Source organism: Lucilia cuprina, chromosome 3 (genome assembly GCF_022045245.1).
Source record: "Lucilia cuprina isolate Lc7/37 chromosome 3, ASM2204524v1, whole genome shotgun sequence".
In the NCBI taxonomy this organism is placed as follows: Eukaryota; Metazoa; Arthropoda; class Insecta; order Diptera; family Calliphoridae; genus Lucilia; species Lucilia cuprina.
The window spans coordinates 13,939,461-13,962,079 of NC_060951.1; the positions used below are offsets into that span (position 1 = coordinate 13,939,461).

A 22,619-nucleotide genomic window follows, 5' to 3' on the forward strand; every position below is an offset into this window, starting at 1 on the left:
AAAAGTAGGAAAAAATGCCGATTTTAAAGTTTTATGATGTTTTTATCGTCTCCTGTAAAATTTCCCAAATGGTTTATACGCCCTTATTCGGCTCCATGCTTCATATATGTATGTTAAGAATTTTTCGATCTCACTCCTTAGTCAATTGCTAATGGTTTTTAAAAAACAAAGTTGCTTTTTCTAGTGAACAGGCATAGTTTTCTAATGTATTAATAAATAATACGGGTCCTATATATGAAATATTTTGTTAAAACATCATCCAATTTGAAAACCGGTGAAGAACTAAAATCGAAAATATGTTTGCCGATAAAATACAAAATAATTTTTCCAGGCTCCCTAAACATAATATATATTTATAAAGACTTCAACTTCGTTTAAATAAATATTTATTTAAACAAATTTGTATACATGTATTTGAATATATTACTTTATAAGGGTACTGGCACACGTTCAATATATATTGATCTATTTGGATCACGACGCATTTAAATGGATTGATGAATACGTCGGGTATGCTACACGTTCAATATTTTTTATGTCAGTATTTGGAATATTTTATGGTATACGGGTCTGCGGATGTTTAAACAAATGCCGCGAAAATCCCAAAATAACACAAATTTAGAAAAAAAGTAATTTTCTTTTATATTTTTTAACAACTTTTCAAACGATATTTCATTTTTATTTGTGTTATTATATTTATTTTTCCGAATTTTACAAATGTATTGGATCAATATCTCAAAACATGCTACACGTTCAATATTTATCACGTGATCCATTATAAATATTGATACGAATTTTGGATTTCAGAAAATTTGGGTTTTCTGTGATATGGAACACGATCCGTCAATATTACATGTTACATGTTTGGCATCAATCCAATTTGTCCAAGTTTTTATGAAAATAAAACAAAATAAAGTTTCAAATTTTATGAGACGTAGATCTCTTTTATTTAAAACCAAATATTACCTCGTGGAAGGTTTGCATTACACGTTCAATACATATCATAATACAGCAAATATCACGATACATATTGAACGTGTGACACTGCCCTAATGTCTTTGTTATTTATTCCAATATTATTTTTGTCAAATATTTGACATATTATTTATTTAAAATTGAAAAATGAAAAGCTTTACATTTTAGTATTGAAAATTAAAAAAATATTTTACATACTTTTTTTAATTCAACAAAAAAATAACAAAAAGACGTGTTTATAATATGTTTTGAGATAAAATATCTTTACAAAAATAAATAACTAATATTTTCATTCACTGCCATATAAAATTTCATTAATAACACACAAAGAATAACGTCCAAAAAATACATTTTTTATTCTTGTTGAATTTTATCTTAATACCATGATTTATTGGCATTAAATCCCAAAATAACACCTCTTGCAGTTCTTTACGTTGAATATTTGCAAACAAATGACAGAGGAAGACATCTTCTTTAGAACGTTACTTCCGTTCGAAGATTCATATAATTTTCTTACTTGGACATGTTTGACAGCGCAAGATATGTTCATCCGAGAAATGTGAGAACTGTGAACAATCTTACCGGACACATCTTGGAACTTAAACAAAATATCAGCAGAACACATCACTCATAAGAAACTTCTGCAATTGGATACAAGATGAAGTAATGAAATTATGTTTTTAGGGAAAATGGCATTCAACTTACAAGCAAATTTGAAACCAGCGAGGTCCGTCCGCAATGACCTTTTAACTTTTTTATTATTTTCTTTGCTATTAGAATTTTATGTTGATTAATTAATTTAGTTTGAAAAATATTTTCCATTCTATATTTTTATTTTGAAAAAAAGTAAATAAGGTAGCATATAAAATAATAAATCGCTTAAAGGTCAGAAGTTTAATATGGATACGAAAAGAGAGAACGGTTATACCTTTATTTTTTTTACTATGCCTTTTATTAACACAGTATAGATTTTTTTTTTTTTTGAAACTTTTATTCTTCATTGTTAGGTAAATTTTTTAACAATTATTTATTTGGTATTTTAGTAAAAAATAAAGCAAATCGTTATATAAATCAGAAGCAAAAACCTAACAAAATCATTAATAAACTAAACAAGTAAGAGTGCTGTATTCGGCTGTACGGTATCTAATATATCTTTCACCATAGTGTATTTAAATCATATTAGATTTATAAAGTTTAAATTTATTTAATTGTCCCGACTATATCATTATTGTAGTAAAAGCAAAACAAAAGGAACAACAACAACGCTAAACGAAATAAAACACACAAAAACTAAATACACAAGGCAATTAAACCAATAGACATCTAAAGGCTCAGTTAGCCTCTACGTTCCATTCCGTGAAGTATCAACTAATTAGTTTTTGGCTTACGATAAGGTTTGTTAGGCGTTATTTTTGCCCTAACGTTGAAGTTATGTTGCTTATGAACCTGTGGAAACAAGAATTCAATCCGTAAAGTGACAGCTATAAACAGCTGACATAAAATACAAAAAATTGAATACATGAAAAAAATTATGATGTTAATGTTTTTAAAGTACATCCGAAAATTTTAATTGTTATGTTATGTTATGATTTATGGAAATACTTAAAAATTAAGCATTAAAATAAACCTTAATTAGAAAGACACAAAAAAACAAATTAGAAAGACACAAAAAAACAAGTTAGAATACTCTACACCTGTATACGAATAAATGTGATTAAGTTTTCATAATAAAGCACTTAAGTTGAATAATACCTTGTCTCAGATATACTAAAGCCATTGACTGTTTAATTAAACTGTGGATATTTAAGTAAAATTTTGATTTGGGCTTTTTAGAGGGGCTAGGGTCAAATGAGGCCCTATAATTATAAAGTCCTTCAGGGTCATCAATACTAGTATATTAAACATAATTATGAGTATATTAAACATAATTATGAACTTAAAATCCTTATTTGGCGGGTTCAGTTCTATGGGGTCTAGGCTATCAGAAAATGATTCTGAGCCGATTGGTATATTTTAAGTTGGGTATAGGATCAATATTATTGTGCGTTACAAACATCAGCACAAACCCAATATATCTTCTCGAAAGCAAGTCTAACAGATTCGGATTTCGCCGATATCTGGGCTTCTCTAACAGACATAGCTTAACCCTTTCACGCACCTTATCACAAAGGTAAAGAGTATAAAAAAGTTCAATATTTTCTCAAGTAAACTTTATTTCTTAACAACACGCAACACATTCACACAATTGAAAATAATACAGAAATATTTTCGTAAACTTTACTCAAATAAATATGCATTTTTTATTTGCACTCTATCATTCGAAAATGTGGTCTGGCTCGTCGATGATTGTGTATAACCTTCCAATGTATCCAGTATACATTGATGACGTGATCTATATAATTTTGGCCAGTTCGTCTCCTACATATCGCCCAGCACCGTTGTGCATTTTTGATCCTATCCTCCATTTTAATTTAGGTCGAGGATTACACCAAAGTACTTAGCTTTGTCACCGAGAAGAAAGTTATTTTGATCCTTTGCCTTTAAAAGTATTACGACATCATCTAAACATAAGTTCTTGTAATATAAGGATCTCGACCGAGATCCTGTATCAGCGTAAAAAAGTTGCGAATCGTGTAAGGTTCCTGGTTTAATGCTATATATATCATACCTGTGTTATTTTTAGCCATCAGAGCGATGATAGCCGTAATGGGTACTGATGATGTGGTTGTAGTTGGAAATAAATTAGAAACTGGTTCTTCTTTCTCTCAAAAGACGTACTATTTTTCAACGATTGGAAATAAATTAGAAACAGGTTCTTCTTTCTTGTAAAAGACGTACTTTTTTACGGCCAGCTCAGCATTTTGACCTCAAGAAGCTCTTCTCGCCAGTTCTAGCTTAGCGCCGTCCCAGGGAGGAGGGATATTTTCCACCAAGATCTTTAAAGTGCTACCACATTATTGAGATGTCAACTTCATCAACAACACGCCCACGCTCTCTATTGGTTGTTTGCCCTTTGAAGCTATTGCGTGGTCCACTACCTTATTGTTGACCAGGTCTTCTATTTTAATCTGTTGGTCTATTGGAATGAATACTGGAGATTATTGGAATCAATGAACAGTAAAACACCTTCCAGACATCCGTTCAACACCACCAAAAACAAACTGCCCTTTTACTACATGTCATTATGGTGTTTTCATTTCCAATGTTTGGTCCGCCGATTATTTCATTATTCCAAAAAAGTAATTGTTTGGTGGTTAATATTTACCTCTTTTTTGGAAAATTGTACAATTACATTATTGCAATATAATGCAATAATATACCTTTCTTTTTTAATTTTTTAAACCTGTAAATTTGTTTTAATATGTATGTATATATAGTGAGCGTCAAATGAAAGTTTACAGCTATTTTATTTAACGAAAATTCCCATCCGTATAATGCACACACACACATTTTTCAATTTTTTCATTGGTTAGGGACTATTTCTAACAATTTGTCATATTTTGCGTAAATATTAATTTATTAAATTATTTGCATTATTTTTCGAAAAAACACTTGTAGTTCACTTTGAGTATCTTGTTCACAGTTAACTTCGCATTATATAAGACTTCTAATCTACAATAGAAAATTTAAATTTTTATCAACAACAGCACTGTTACAAAGACTGTTATGCTCGCAGTATATGGGCATTTTCATCGTGACGAACGTGACAGTCGGTGTACAAGCCGTTGTGTGACGTGATGTGACATAACGTGATGTAACAAAAATTCCCAATGATGAAATTTGCAATATTATTGAAAATTATTTAGTCCATAGATTGATTTTGGATGGACATTGTTGAAAGTTTTTGGAATCGGAGAAATATTTCGACTATTTAATAACATTTTAGTTGAAAATAGCTCCCATATAAGAATAATATAAGAATTAACATTAATTAACATAAAACTTTTAATAATGCTTATATCACCATAAAATTCAACACAAATTATTTTGACATACACAAAAATCGTTCATCTTAATTTTTTTAATAATTGATCCATGATTAGGCATAGCTTCCATACAAAGCCCTCATTTGATATACCCATATACTTGGATATATAAGTAAAATTTCGCCATCCTGATAATACAAACACACAAAAAACTTCCAAATGTACAACTACTGACCCTTCTGATGATAATACAATAATCGGTCATAACGCCCATATAAAGCTGATATCCGAAAATCACTTTTTTTTCTATACATTTCTTAAAAATATCATTTGTTGAATTTCTGTGCTTTTTCTTCCACTTATCAACTAAAAAATCATAACTATCACTTAATTTAATAAATTGCATAAATATCACATCTTTTAAAATAACAATATTTCACAATTCGAAGGATGCACTTGAGAAAATTTATGCAATGTGACAGACTTTGAAATTCTATAAAAATAACCCCCCTTAGAATTATTTTTTTCTTTTAAATTGAGTTCTATATTCTAAACTTGATTTAGATACAAAGTTTTGAATACTTCTGAATGTCAATTAAAAAGTTATCGGGATAAATCCTGTTTCAACGTAACGAACGTGACATTTAATAGTCTATGAAAGAAAACCGAAAATTTGCCTTTTAAGGATATTTATCTTTTTATATTTGTATGTTTTAAGATAACTATTATTTCAACAAATGTTTTCCGATAAAAGTCCATTTAAAAATTAGCCTTTAAAATAATAAAAACTATTAAAAGCAAATGCTACTAAAGGTGCAAAATATGCCTGAAATATTATTGTAACTTTTAATTCCGATTTCTCATCATAGTGGTTATGAAAAGTATAAACATACTTTTTATATAAATTACAAACTAATTATATGTTCAGTAAGTTTAAAACAGTGTTAGACATTAAAAAAATATTTTTTGTTTACACGGATTTCTTTACTTAAAATTGATTTCCACCCTACAGTCGGTGGAATTGACTTAATACATTGAACTTCTCTGGGATTTATAATTTTTTACGAAAGGTTACAATAGTATAGAATTGTCCATGGATTAAACTGCAACTTTTTTTGAAAATACAGTTAACAGCTCTCAAACTTTTTACTCATCTTTCGGATTCGGTTATTTGAGGCTAATTTTCATACTATTCGAGTAGGAGAAAATGAGAATTGAACTCTATAAATGTGTAGATGATCTTGAATCATCAGAAGACGCAGAGCCAAAAGATTTTCAAGTGGGTGAAAGCAAATTTAATAGTACCATGAACATCTATGAGCGTTTTTTAAGCTTATAAAACTAAAAATTGATTAACTTGAATCCAGATCAAACCTTAAGAGTACCCTACTATTAATAACTAGCATACCCTGGGTGCTTCGCTACCCTAACTTAAATAAAATATATACACAATTTTGTTTACTTTTATAAAAAAAAAATTGATTACAATATTTTAAATGTTTTAGTTTATACGTACAATATCACGTGAATATTATATTCGCATTCAGTAAGAAGCTTGTATTTTTAGTTTCATTCATTAAGCTTTTACATTATAGAAAATTTCGAAAGTAATATTTAAAGAAAAGTACTATAAAATACCTATTATAGATTATAATTTAATCAAAAATTTTATGTTTCTGTGTTCAATATTATATACAATTCAAAAAATATAATTTGATGAATGAAAAAGTACCAAAAGTCCCTTTCAGTAGATTCTCATTCACTAAGGTCCCTACATTTTAAATTTTTATTCAATATCTATGTTCAATATCGTAAAAATATTAAAAAAAAAACATCTGAAAAATGAAAAAGTACAAAAATCTCGCTCAATAAATTCTCATTTAATAAGTGTGTGTGTTCCGGTTAACCATTATAAAAACGTACCACTTGAAGAATAGAAAAGTACCAAATAGTCCTCACTTACAGAATATTATTCAGTCAAGACCATGCATTTTAAAATTAATGTTCCTAGTTTGAATATTTTAGAAAATTAATAAAAGTACAATTAATGAGATAAAAAGTACTAAAAAGTTGTCTATTAAATAATCTTATTCAATGAGGACTGTGTATGTTTAATAATCATGAGTTCAAATTAAAGAATATACAAAGAGTATCATTTGAAGGAATAGTACCAACAATGGAATAAATTTTACCAAAGTTTTTGCATTCATTTGTTCCAGAAAAATAGTGCTTTCGATATATGGGAATAATTCAATAAACCGAAAAAGTTTTCTTAATATGCTAAAAAGGTACCATAAATACAGTTGTCTCCCTTTTACACCCAAAAAGCTTTATCTAAATTGGATCATTGTGTTTGAATAAAATTAAATGTCCCATTTCACCCCTTTTGGTACTTTTTTCTACCCATTAACGAAATAAAAATTCTATTCCAAAATGTTGCAACATCGTAGTGAGAGCCGGTTTATTTATAGCCCGTATTTATATGTATAAGTTAATAAAGCAAAATCAATGTTTTATGAAAAAAGTACCAAAAATAGGTACAATTTTCACCCCTTAAACATCCGAATAACCAAAAAGCACTTAATTTATATTTTTATTTTTTCATCAAGTTATGAAGGAGTCAAAAATATTGTTTGAATGTTCACTGCTTGAAAACATACATGGGGTGCAACAAAAGTACCAAAATACAGTTTTTACCCGTTTATTCCCTAAAGGGGCCGAAATTGAAAAAAAGTACCAGACACCTGTCCGCTTATTTTTTAAATGAACGACGATAAGCTATGAACTATTTTTGTATCTTTTCTAGTTTAGGAAATATGAGGTTACCGAATTTACCCGTTTTTACCCCCTAAACATTCGAATTTAGTGGATCTATTTGGTGGTAGACCAACCTCCTGTCCAAATTTCAGCTCTTTAGCTTCAGCCGTTTAGGCTGTGCGATGATGATAGATGATAGCGTTTAAGACCGGTTACCAGGTCTAACAAAAAAAACGGGTTTTTATGAATCGCTTAACAGGTTTCAAAAATTTTTAACTTTTTAGTGCAAAATTTTATGTTCTTTATTTTTTATTGTGTATCACATTTTTAAAAATTTTGGATACAAAATGTTAAATATTATTTTCCCGTCCAGACCGAGTCGAAATTAAGTAATTTGGGCTCAAAATTATAAATAAAAACGTACCTGTTCTGACCGGTGTTTTTGATACTTGAACGAATTTTATTTGTAAGGAAAAAAACGTTCTTCGGCATAAAATTTATATTTTTAAGCATTAAATAATCACATTAATCGCATTTCTTACATTTATTCTTTTTGGAAACAATTTCAATTTTAAATGTGCTGTATGTTGTTTTTAAAATTTTATTAGTTTTTATACCCTACACCACTATAGTGGGGAGGGTATTATACGTTTGTGCTGATGTTTGTAACATACAAAAATATTGATCCAATACCCACCTTAAAGTATACCGATCGATTCAGAATCATTTTTTGAGTCGATTAAGACATGTCCGTCCGTCCGTCCGTCCGTCCGTCTGTCCGGCTGGCTGGCTGTCCATGTAAACCTTGTGCGCAAGGTACAGGCCGCAATTTTCAAGATAATTTGATGAAATTTGGACCAAGCATGTTTTTTGGCACAAGGACGAAGCCTATTGAAAATGGTTGAAATCGGTCCACTATTTCACCTAGCCCCCATACAACCGTACCTCCCGATTTGAACTTTTTATGTTATAATTACGTCAAATATTCTGCTATCTCTCTAAAAATTGGCACAAATAAGTTTTATATAAGTGTAAATGATACTGCAGATTTTCGTAAGGATCGGTCTATATTTGACCCTAGCCCCCATACAAACCCCCCTTCAAAAAATGACTTAAACGTCTAAAATTGATTTGTAACCATTTGTATCGCAATGAAACTCAACAAAACTAACTGTTATTTAGAAATATATCCTTTTCCCAAATTAACCGAGGATCGGCCCATATTTGATCTATATAAAGCCTCATTTAGAAATTTTAGTTTTTTATCAATAAATGGCTTAAATATTTTGGAATTATGGTAATATTCAACAGTTTCTTTACAAAAAATAAAAATTTTATAAAAGTAAAAATTGTAAAAATATACTCATGGTGTAGGGTATCATATGGTCGGCCATACCCGACTATACTTTCCTAATTGTTGTTCTATGCAAATTTGTAAAAATGTATACTTTTTATAGTAAAGGCTGGTACTCTGTTTGAAGTCGTGAAAAATGTTTATCAACTTTTACAATTTTATTTGAAAAAATTTAAATGTATCAGTGTTATCTATCTAGGGTTTTAATAAAATTTGTCGTTTTTTTATCACTTGTTTTCTTTGACAAATTTAAATTAAAAAAAAATAAATTAATTAAGAAATAAATTTAATAATTTTTTTTGTAAAAAACTTTTTATGAATGCAAATTGCGTCGGAATTATGAAATATCTCCAAAATAAACTTTTATTTAAAATTTCACGTGAACTAACTATATTCTATATTATTTCATGCAATTAAAAAATTTTGTTATAAATATTTCACATGTTTTTCAACAATGCAAACAGAGTACTAATTCAGCAAAATTTTTCCATAAAATTTTCATTACAATTTTTTTGTATGAAGTTTTTACAAATTTCACGTGAAAATTTGAGTACCAAGCTTAAGATAGGGATGTTCGTTATGATTTCAAGTTAATTACAATAAAATTAAGCAAAATTACTTAATTTCAAGTAAATTGGAGATGAATGGAGGAATATTTAGTAATAATAAAAGGTACAAATGGCAACATCCACCATAAATTAATTATTTGTGTAAATTTTCTTCTAAGTGTAAATCCCAAAATTTACAACTTTGATGGAAAACTATTTAGTTTCAACGAGTAAACCGCTTACGGTATATAAACATGGTTTGCCTGCACTGACTAGTTTAAGTTTATATTAGTTTATTATTCGCAGTGTTGCCAAACAAAACAACAGAAAAAGAAATTATGTAATATGAAAATTAATGAAAACCTAAATTTGAAACAAAAATATATATTGTGAAGTCCCTAAAATTCATATTACTTAATCGATAAATCCTAATCCTATATCTAAAGATTAGAACGGAAACAAATTATAGAGGAAAAAAGATAAACATGCAGTACACTTGCCTACATCAATCAGAAAAATAATTTCACTTCCACGGGGTGGGGGTCGGAAAGGGTAATAACACTCCCCCCCCAAAAAAAAACCAAAAATTTTTCATTCAAAATATATAAAAAAGGAAAAAGAAAGTAAGTAAAAAACAAAAGTTTCCCCCCAAACACTCGAACTGGATTCGCGGCTGCATCCTAGGTATTTATTGCTGCAACATAGTGTAATTTATTTTATTAGTTACCCAGTGCGCTTTATCCGTTTCTTCATCAGCATCCCATTTTCTTGTCAGAAAAGGATATTTCTGCGATATAATTTCTCCATCAAAGAACGTTGTTAATGTAGGAAATTCAAAAGTTAAACCGCTTATTTTTAAATAACCACACAAGAAAGAGCTATCCAGATCTATATGCTAAAATAAAAATAAAAACACATACAAATGTACATATATATAATGATTTAGTACATGCTTATAAACTAAACATAATGTTAACCGTTTATTTTGAAACTGTATTTACCAGAAGACAACAAGATCATATCTTATATTAAAGTATTGGGTAGGAGAAGGCATACATATTCAGATAAGTTCCATACATACAAATCATTAAATGCTCTGGCAATACAGAGTAATAAGAACAAATAGCATTTTAAAATTGTTTTGTATTGCTTATAGTCTGAATATGAGGGGGTAATTGACTCCAAAGGCGAATTGAATTTATGAAGAAGTGTTGTTCACAGAATGTTTTTTTATGTTTGATCATATTAATTATTTCAAAAAAATTTTTGGGTTGAACAGTTCAAATAATCTTATGTAAAAACTGGAGAGTTTCAAAAGTAGTGTTTCAATTAGTTTTGAATACTAAGAAATATTGCTATATTGTTTGATGCCATAAACATGCCATACTATATTATTATAAGTCACATTAAATCATCGTTTGCTTGATGAATCGCAGCTTTAGAAGATAAATATGTTTTCTCAAGTAGTAACCGAAAATGAGTAGAGTTGTGATTTTCAAAGATATCGTAACATTGCATAAGTTTTACCGCAAGCAACTTTTACATGGTCAGACCAATCGAGTTTTCTATTGAATATTGCACCTAAGTTTTTGGCAAAATCCACAAAGTCTATTTTCGACCCATTATATGGTATATGTTTTGAATGACCTATTATCATAACCATAGATTTTTTTGGATTCAAACTGAGACCATAAGCAGAAGCCCATAAGGATTTTTTTGTGTAGATCTTGATTAATTTTCTGATGTAGAGTTGCACATCATTGACATTCATTTGTATTCGACAGTGTTTAATCTGCAGTGGGAGTTCTTTTGCATATATGGTGAACAATAAAGGACCAAGTATTGAGCCCTGTGGAACTCCCCTAGGCATTACGCTAGGTCTTTAGATGTTATTGCCATGGTAAACTGATTGACTTCTATTACTGAGGTATGAGGATATATGTTTTATTGCAGTTGATGAAAAATTAAAAAAATTTAAGTAAAAAATTAAATTAAAAAAATTTAAGAAAAAAACCTTATGATGAACTGTAACAAATGCCTTTGAATGGTCAAGAAGAATTAGAAGTAATACATTTTGTTTATCTCTCTGAGGTCGCTAGTCTTCAGAAACATCAAGTAACGTAGATATACAGCTATGTCCTGATCTAAATCCCGATTATCTATCTGAGACCAAGGAATACGTATGTATATATCTACTCATATGGTTATGGATGATGCATTTCTTAAATAATTTGGACATAAAAGGCAAAAATGCAATTAGCCTATAAGTTTTATGAGCTTTTGGCACTGGAATAATATTAGCATGTTTCCATATTAATAGGTATGTGGATGTTGTTACAATTAAAAAAGTGAGTGTATGAGTTAGGGTTAATCAGCAGTAAATTCGAATTTTGTAGCTTACGATTGTTACGATATGTTATAATCATAAGATAACAAGTATGAATGTATAGTCGGGCGTAGCCGACCATATGATACCCTACACCAGTCAGTATGTGTGTTAAAAATGGGGATTATTTAAAAAATAAAGCATTTAGTTTATTTTTTTAACTTTATTTCGGAATATTTTTACTTTTTTTGGCAAAAAGAGATTTTTTTAGAGGGCTTAAAGGGGAGTAGGGCAAAAAAAGGCCCTATCCTTAAAAATGTTGGTAGAGGGAGTTAAGTCTTCTACAATATTATTTATGTAGAATTTAAAAGTGTTATTAGTGTTTGTAAGTGAATTTTGATCTTTAAGTCATTTTCCGAAGGGGAGTTTGTATGGGGGATAGGGTCAAATGAAGCCCAATATTTAATAAAGATATTAAGGGGTTATTGTAGGAATTTTGTATGGAAACGGAGATAATTGTGTGAGTACGGGGATAATTAAATAGCTGTCGAAGTATTGATATTATTATTATTCAAATACTCTAAAATATTTTATTAAATTACATATTTATTTTAAATATGACCATGCAATTATGATCTTACATTAATGCTAATATTAAAATGCCCTTTTAACAAATAAATAATTAAATCCTAAAAATTTAAAAAAACCCAAGTTAAATAACTGGAATTCCAAAAAATTCAAAATATTATTCATCAACAAATGTTGTTTAATACAAAAACCTAATTGACACATCGTATATCCTATTTCTTACTTCAATTACAATAACAATTGATATTTCTATTTGCACACGTGCACAAAGATCGTAAAAAGCCATAAAATCAAAATGAAATTTCTGGAAATTGACCACATTTTAAAAATTTACGAACATCTACAGGCAAACATAGCTCTTTAAAGTTTACACACTCATATACATAAATGCACATGTATGCTTACACACTCACACATAAAAAAGTTAATTTTCATTTTCTTAAGATTTACAATATTATAAAACTCATGAAATACTCACTTGTACTCGTTTCATGAGAGAAATTTATTTTCCGCTCTTTAAATTTAAATATCACTCGTGAGATTTGTTTTAAAAAGATAAATTCACAAGAAAGTAAACAATTTATTTCGCTCGAATTAATATCACTCGAGAGAGAAATCAATTTGAACGCTCTTCCTACTCTGATTGAGGGATAAGAAAATAAACTCATACTCTTTCACACCCAAAGAGTTTAAACAGGTAAAGTTAGTTCTCCGAGGGCTATATTTTGGTACTGAAACTGAGGATATAAAAGCAGCATTAGATAAGGTAGTACATAATGTAATATCTAAGGTTTCAAAATTTACAACTACATTTTCTAAGAAAAATAACATTGATACGTATCTGTTTCTGGTCACTCTAGCTCCAGGAAAGAAATTAAGTGATATTGCTAACATGAAATATTTGTTAAACCAAACAATCAGTCGTAATTCAGGTCTGAGTTGGGGAACAACTCTCGCGTCATCGCGATTATTTCTTAAACGCGTTCAGGCTTGTGTTTGTTGCCTGGCTTTCGACAGTTTTGCGTCTCGCTCGCACTGGTGTAATGTATTACTTCATATAACTGTTCAAAGTTATATGTTGTCTACATCAACCTCGTGCTTTCGTATTACCTCAAGTGAGGTTATGTTTTATTGGTGGAGACCATAGAATACTCAAACGTTTTTAACTGGTGGAGACCATAAAATACTCACGATATAACCTGGTGGAGACCATAAAATACTCACGATATAACCTGGTGGAGACCATTTAAACTCAAATGTATACTGGTGGAGACCATTAATACTTTTGATGAAATCAAGTCCGGATGCTCCAACTTCCTATATGAAGGTATAGGTCGGTTGGTGGGGTTTTCTCTGGACAAACGTGTGATAACCTGGCAATATGAGTGCTTGATGCACCGCCATCCTAATCAAAACCCAAAAAAAAAAACCAAACAATAACATGGGAAAAACCAAAAAGGAAAAATCACGAAATACAATGCCATAGATGTCAACAATGGGCCCATATTTCTAAGAACAGTGATGACAACTCTGTTCCCAGCTTCGTAAACTGTGGAGAAACTGGTCATCCAGCAAATTGGCGAGGATGCCCTCAATATAAAAAGTATGGAACGAATGTCGAAATCCATTAACATTAAATAATGTCAACGGAATCTTGAACTCCTCCCTGAGAAAACCGGGTGAATCTTTTGCTAGAGGAATGTTCCTGCCGTAATTGATCAGTTTATTAAACTTGCTTCCACTTTTTTGGAACCGGACGAATTAACATTAGAGGAGGAAATAAATAAGTTCCTTTCAGAATATAAACAAATGTCAAAGACAGAGGCAAAGACTATTTTTTGCGTCTTCTCAATAAAGTAAGGAATATTTATGGTCCATAATCCCATTAATATTATTTCATTCAACGTCAGATCTCTCGTCGATATAAGTCGAAGAATTCAACTACAGAAAATCCTTTCTAAAAGCAAAGATGGGGGTAGTGCACTAATTTTTAACTATCGCTAATTATTAGTGGTAGTCCAAAATTATTCACTACTTTTATTTATGTTTAGTGATGAATTGAAAAATATAAGCCTCATTCAATAATAGTGATAGTGATATTTAAAATTTTTAACTAAAAATATTTTAAAAATAGTTAAAATATTTGTTTTTACAGCCTAGTGAAATAATTTTTTCTACACTAAATTATTAGTTAAAAAAAAATATTCCTGCATTATTATTTTTTTCAACAGAGAAACGTTTCACTCATTTGAAAGTTTAAGTTAATAGGACAGTCTAGAAATTGTTTAAGTCAACCAAAAACTTATTGGACGAATATTATTAATAAGTAAAACGTTCATTATTTACAAAGGTTCCAAGCTATTGCCTAAAAAACATCCAGTAACCACATCATTTTGGCAACGCAGATTAATTTAATTTTCCGAGGAGAGTTCACCATTCCGCTAAAGAAAACATCGTTATACTTGAGCAGAAGGAGGCAAAATTTTGGAATTTAGGTGTTTCAACCATTTCTTTTTAAAGCATGAGATGTTGTTGGGGTAACTGCATATGTAGGGTCTATCATTGCTAGGGCCATCGCTAACAAAATCTGTATTTTCCGTTTTAATAGATGTATCTTTTAAAAAATTGAATAAATGATTCAATTACAAATTTTTTCATTTTTATAAAAAAAATAGTGCAAAGAAAATTATTGAAGCCTTTTGTTAGTGATTGTTCAAATTTTTAACTATTTGAGTGTAGTGCTTTTTTCTACACTATCACTCAATTGAGTTATAGTTAAAAAAAATAAAATTATCACTAAAAAATATTAGTGATATAAAATATAAGCTTCACTACCACTAAGCTCCAGAAAATTAGTAAAAAATATATTTTTTGAAATAATATTTAGTGTTAGTTAAATATTGATTTAACTAATAATTTAGTGCACTACCCCCATCTCTGTCTAAAAGTAACAGGTTTCATACAAAAATGTCACCTGAAGAAAACTACAAATGTATCCCTATATGGCTACGATTTTATATATGATTGCTCACCAATTGGTGTTGCGGTTGTAATCAAAAATACAATTTCGTACAATAAAATCAACATTGACAACGTCGGTTTTCCAAGCATTTTTATTCAAATTGACTTCAGAGAGTTTCACGAAACGTTTTTCCAATACTTATATATATGAAAATGCAAACGTGATCCCTTTTAACATTGGCACTTCAGAGAAGATTTGTTGAAAAACTTGAATTTCATGACAACTTATTGATGAATCTGACATTTGAATCAGAAAGGATACGAAATGGATTGACTTCCCGTATTTATCTCCGATTGCTGTTTTGAATGAGCCCACCGGTAACGATACTAACACTACTGGACTTTTCGCCAACCCTGTGACGGTATCTCATAGGGGTTAGCTGCAATATTTTATTTTTGATTTTAATATTACTATGATTATTATTTTTACTTTATAAGGAGTGAGATCGAAAAATTCTTAACACACGTTTTTCATTACATTTTTCAACCAAAGTATTATTTGATTTTTTTTTTTTTGATCAAGTTACCTTTGAAAAACATGTCAGTTATTATGTGTAATGTCAATTATATTAATTTTTTTGTTAATCTGATTAAAATGAGTGACCAGAAAAAAGTGCGTACTGAAATTATTAAATATTTTCAACTAAACCCAACTTGGTCTTACAAAAAGTTGGCCAAGCATACAAAGGTCTGCCGTCAAACTGTTTCCAATGTTATTAAACAGTACCGGGAGAACTTGTCAGTTGATAGAAAACCTGGTTCAGGTAGAAGGAATGGTCCACATGATGTTTCTAAAGCCAAAAAAATAGAACGCATTTTCAAAAGAGCTCCAAACACATCCGGTAGGAAAGCTGCTCGGTTAGCTCAGTGCTCGGACTATTTGGTACGAAAAGTTAAAGCTAATGCAGGTTTAAAAACATACAAGGCTCAAAAAGTTCCTGACAGGAACGCTGCTAAAAATTTAGAGGCCAAAAACAGAGCACGGAAATTGAAGTCAAGTTTTATAAAAAAGTATTCTTGCTGCATAATGGATGACAAAACGTATGTTCTGGCAGATTTTTCGCAACTTCCAGGTCAAAAGTTTTATGTTGCTGATGCTCGAGGGAATGTTGAAGAAAAGTTTAGGACCCAAAAGCAGACAAAATTTCCCAGAATGTTCTTGGTATGGCAAGCAATATGCAGTTGCGGCAAAAGAAGCCAATCATTTGTTACAACGGGCTCTATAAATACCGAAATTTACATCAAGGAATGTTTACAAAAAAGGCTGCTTCCATTCATAAGGCTTCATAATGTGTCCACTTGTTTTTGGCCTGACTTGGCATCCTGTCACTATGGTAAACAAGCCCTTGAGTGGTACAAGAACAATAATGTGGTATTTGTACCAAGAGAGGCAAATCCTCCAAACTGCCCGGAGCTAAGGCCAGTGGAGAGATATTGGGCTCTTGTTAAAAGAGAATTGAAGAGTACAAAAAAGGTGTCCAAAAGTGTGGTAGATTTTAAACGGAGATGGACTACATGTTCGAGCAAAGTGACAGAAAGCACTATAAAAACGTTAATGGAAGGGTTTCCGAGAAGGGTTCAAAATTTCATCACTAGTGATTAAAACTATAAAAATATTTTTTTTGTAAATTGTAATAATAATTTGAATCAAATAAAAAAATAAAGCTGTAAGTTTAGTGGTTTCTTTTTTATAAACATATATGTATGTTAAGAATTTTTCGATCTCACTCCTTATTAGAGTTTTTGTCCACTCGTGGAATTCTATGTTTTCTTTAACATTCATTTGTTATACATAGTGCAATAGGCATTAATTGAATAGCTGTTTAGTTTTAAGTGTTGATTAGTTTTAATTTTGTTTATTTTGTTCAACGAGTGTTTAAGTTCGTTTAATTTTGTACGTGTATTCACGTTTTTTTTATTATTTGATACTTGTTAGGGTTTAGTACACATCCTTTTTTTACACCATTGGGTGGGGATATTTTTCTAAATTCTACCGAGTAAAACCGCTAACGGTATCGGCTTAAATATTGTTCGCCACTTTCTGCCAAAAAAATATCATTTAGCTTTTTAATCGCTAGCATATATGTTTCGTATAAATCATCCACAAACACAAGGTAATATTTAATAAAGAAATATTTTTGTTTAAACAAAATTTTAAAACCACTTTTCGTTTTATTTCACGCACGAACAACGAGTGTCGTGTGAATTCGACTCTCTTGTGAGAAATTTAAACTTGTCAAAACACTTAAATGTTTCAACTTTGTTTTTGGCCACTTTTAAAGACTGTACGCGAAATTACGGCTGTGCACAAAAAATCTGTAATTTTTTAAAATAATTTTATCTTACTTTTCACACAAAATTTTGTTTAATTTTCTTAAACTAGACAAAAATATTTCTTTCTAATTATTGACATTTCATTTTTGTTGTTGTTGAATTTTAGTTTACAAAGTTTCAATTTTTGGTATTGGAAAAAGCCTGCCCAAGCTGGCTGGCTCCAAGGGGTCACCCTTGTCAGACCGGCCATAGGACGAGTGCGAAACTAAAAACTACCCCTCCCAACTGGCAGATGTCTGTTTCCCATATTGGGCGGTCTGTCAGTACCCGCTCTATCGATTGTTTTTCCTATCACTGAGATAGGGCAATCGATAGAGCAGTCCGATTGAATCCCTAATAGATTCATGCACTTAAATGTGCAATCCGAAACCCATCAAGTGGTATGTTTGATCCCAGAGGGACGGCAGTTTTTATGTCCTGGCAGTAGGTAAAAAATGCAAACCTCCCCGCTTAATGATGTCTGAAGAGAGAAAATGCCCCTCGTATCCGGTTCGGGGCGTGATAATACTCGGAGACCCTATTCCCACAGCGGAGACACCGGGCTGTGGTGAATTAAATATTACTGGCATCCGTGTTAGGCAGATGATAGCACCGGGCCTGCCTAATTCGCAAGCGACTGGAGCAACAACAACAAAACCCGCAAACAGCCGGCCCAAGCCGGTCGTCTCAGGAGCACACTTGCTCGATCGCTAGGCTACTCGTATGGATTCTCACAAAGCATCCTACATTTTAGGGCTAAACAGAATATATCTCAGCGCTCTGTTATCAGTTCTTATCGGTCATTCAAAGTTCGGAAACCATGCTAGACGTATTGGTATTCCATATGACTTTTGTAGGAGCTGTCAAAATGAAGAAGAGGAGGAAACAATTACCCATCTTCTGTGTAACTGCCCGGCTCTGGAATCGTTCCGTCATCAGGCGCTGGGTTCGTCTCACTTTTCTGATCTATCTGATCTATCAGATGTTCAACCTGGGTGTATACTAGCATTCTTGAAATTGTCAAAATGGGTGTGTAACTAAATACACACTATAATTTTTTCTTGAAACAAAGTCTTGATCTCATCTTTATGCTATATTATTATTCTATGTTCTATATCTGTATCTTCACAACTGTCTATATCACTATTTTTCCCTTCCAAAAGTTTTTCCCTTATCTCTTCTCTTTACAGACGTTACAAAGGGACCTTATAGGAACCAAGTAAAGACTTACTCGTGTCAGTAAGTAGTCTGCATAACCTAACCTGTGTGTTTCGAATGCGCCAATACATATACATTTTTGTTACCAACACATATTTAGAATAGGTACTTTTTCACTAACACATGCTTAGAGTTAAGTACTGCTGTCAAAGAATCGGACTACTTGTTATAATTTGGTTCAGACATTGCTCTGTTAGTTAACGTTTATGCCGGGAGCAAGTATTTCTCACTATTCTTAACTCAATGTTATTTAAAACATATTACATTTCTTTTTTGCAAAATTGAATTATCCTTATATTTGTGCATTAGAACAAAACTTATATAGTTCTAAGGATTTTGATATCACTAAAAAGAAGACCTTTTCTATAAAATAAGAAATAAAAAACCATAGAGTATATAGAGCGGAAACTCTGCTGTCAAGGACCTAAATCTGTTGTCAAAAAGTCGTTGATATGTGTTTGTGAAACAACTTGTAACAGTGTTGGTATTCAAAGAAAATATTCACAACAGTCAAAATACCTTCATGGTTGTTAAAAAAGTAGTGGAAAAAAGTAACACTTTTCTGTTGTATTTTTTCTCCATAAATTAGGATATATTTTTAAATATTTATAAAAAAATATCATTTATTATTTTTTATATATGCTTTTATGTATGTATAAGGCAAATAAAAGTTGTAGTCGTTGGTTGACTGTCTGTCATTCATACAGAGATTCAACAAAGAAAATAACAGAACATTGCTAATGCATCATTTGTTTATTTATTGATTCAGCAATTGTCGTCTGTCCAAATTTTTGTCTGTCTCATTTGGCTTAGTATTTGTAAGTCCCCTTATATTTAATAGTTTGGTGCATATACAAACACATTTGTATGTATATGTCCATAGTCTAGTCTATAGTCTAGTCTATAGTCTAGTCTATAGACTAGTCTATCCTATGGTCTATAGTCTAGTCTATCCTATGGTCTATAGTCTAGTCTATCCTATGGTCTATAGTCTAGTCTATCCTATGGTCTATAGTCTAGTCTATAGTCCAGTCTATAGTCTAGTCTATAGTCTAGTCTATAGTCTAGTCTATAGTCTAGTCTATAGTCTAGTCTATAGTCTAGTCTATAGTCTAGTCTATAGTCTAGTCTATAGTCTAGTCTATAGTCTAGTCTATAGACTAGTCAAATTTATAGTCCAGAATATGACACATTTACTTGTTAAACATTTATAAAGCTTTTCAGTCACTAACATTACTTATTTTATATTTAAATATGCGCATAATTTTTTAGACGAAAAATGTGGATTCAATTATTGCAAGTTGAAGATCCCATTCAAACATTATATGCGTGCTCAAATCATTTTTCTGAGAGTATGTTCTCCAATAAAAATTTAAAAATGGTTGCAATTCCCGAAAAAAATTTACCTAATCTTAAAAAAAAATTGGAAAATATTCAAAATTCTAAAAATTGTCAAATTCCTGAAAAAGATCAAAATCCTGAAACAGTAGTATCAACTCAAGATTCGTTCAATAAAACAAATTTGGCAACCAATGAAATTTCGAATATTAATCTATATATATCTATCAATCAAAACTCCAGTCCACCCAAACATATTTGTTTACAAAATGTAAGTTTTAGTGGTAATAATAATCAAAATAAATGTAATTGCAATTATGATTACACTACATATATAAAAATGTTAGAAAATAAAATAAAAAAATTGGAATTCGATAATAGTAATTTTAAATATGAAAACACTTTGTTAAAAACAGAAAATGAAAATATTAAAGAAAAAGTGCAATGTACCTGTACTGAGAAATATTCAAATACTTTGTTAAGAAACAAAGATTTGGTTTCAAAAAATAAACACTTAGAAGTAGAAAAGAATCAGCTTATTGAACAAATAAAAGTTAGTAACCAAAATGTTTTTGAGAAACAAATAGAAAATTTAAACCCGAATTTAAAAAATATTATAAGAAATGCCATAGCAAATGCTGACAGATGTACAAACGGTAAACGTTTTAGTACCGAAATAAAGACTATTGCCTTGGGAATTTATTTTTTATCACCAATGTGTTATCGGTACCTTAAGATCGACCTGGACTTACCTGAACAAAGGACTTTGACGCAATTTGTATCAGACTGGACAAAAACACCCGGACTAAAGAAATGCCATTTAAATTTATTAGCTCTTAGAGCGAAAAACTTGACCGATGACCAAAAATTTGTTTCAATTTCATGTGACGAAATGTCCCTAAAAATTAACATGTTTTATGACAGAAAGACAGACAAAATTATCGGACTGGAAGATTTTGGTAATGGTAATCGCACAGCGAATGTTGCAACACACGTAATGGTGTTTATGGCTCAGGGAATAGGCGGACAGGCATGGAAACAACCCATATGTTATTACTTCGTTCATAACAGTTGCAGTGCTCAAAACCTTAAAAATATCTGTTTGAAGTAATTGAGGGATTGCAAAGTATTGGACTAAAACCAGTTTATTTTGTATCCGATCAAGGGCCAAACTTTACTAATTTATTTAATGTATTAAATATTACACCTGAAAATCCATTTTTTGTAAATTCGCAGAAAATATATGCGATGCATGATTCACCGCACCTTATAAAAAGTACGAGAAATTGTTTAATGAACCCCAAAAATAATATGTATTATCAAAATTACAAGGTAAATTGGAGTGATATTAAATATTTTTATGAAATTGACTCCAATTTACCTATTAGGTGTGCTCCGAAATTAACGAACAAGCACATTAAACCTCACAATCTACTAAAGATGAAGGTTCGTCTTGCAACGCAAGTGTTCAGCAATACAGTAGTATAAGGTATGAATACTTTGTATTCCTCAGGTCTTATTGACCAATCCAAGGCCCCAACTATGCCTAATACATCGGAGTTCTTATCTTTTTTTAATAACCTTTTTGATGTACACAATAGTTCTACAGCAAAAATTCAATTTGGTAAGGAACTATTTTGCGGTTCTGAAAATCAAATAAGTTTATTAAAAAAAGGATATCCACGGAAGTGATATTACGTAAAAATTTTCTTATCTTAATGGTTGGCTTTTGAATAATGAAAGCCTTATTCAATTATTTGAATATTTATTTGTTTATGTGTGTGGATACCTTTTGAAAAAATTGCGGGGATTGCATCAATGTTCACTCCCAATGCCAACATTTAATAACGGTACTTACTATGATAAATATACCTTTACGCAAGAAAAAGAATTTGACAAAAATAAATTAATTCGAACACCAGAAAATTTTGTACAATATGTAGACAAACTTAATAGCGAGTTTTTTAAATACTTCAATTCAAACTGCCATGTTATTGGAATATCAAAACTAATTTATGAACAACTTAAATATATAAATGATTATAAGTGTTGTGATAAAATGGACAATGAAGAGTTTATTTATCTTTTTATTAGGACACGAATTTATTTTGCTCTTAAGTTTTTTAATAGAGATGCTGCAGTTCCAAATTTAAGAAAAAAGTACTAAAGATTTCTCACATATAGATTAACAAGTCACAATCTAATTTAATGGTGAAATTCTGAGGTCAAATTTGGATTCATCGTATCCCAATCAC

At 30.6% G+C, this 22,619-nt stretch overlaps 1 protein-coding gene across 1 annotated transcript in view; it reads right to left on the reverse strand.

Annotated features, from left to right (window-relative positions):
- Window positions 1-22,619, reverse strand: part of LOC111685426 (glucose-induced degradation protein 4 homolog) — a gene marked incomplete at its 5' end in the record, with an annotated part of 28,799 nt that overhangs the window by 2,414 nt on the left and 3,766 nt on the right. The window contains one exon of the mRNA XM_046946376.1: window positions 10,288-10,455. Within this exon, the coding sequence (XP_046802332.1) occupies window positions 10,288-10,455 (168 nt within the window). The remainder of the gene's footprint in view (window positions 1-10,287; window positions 10,456-22,619) is intronic.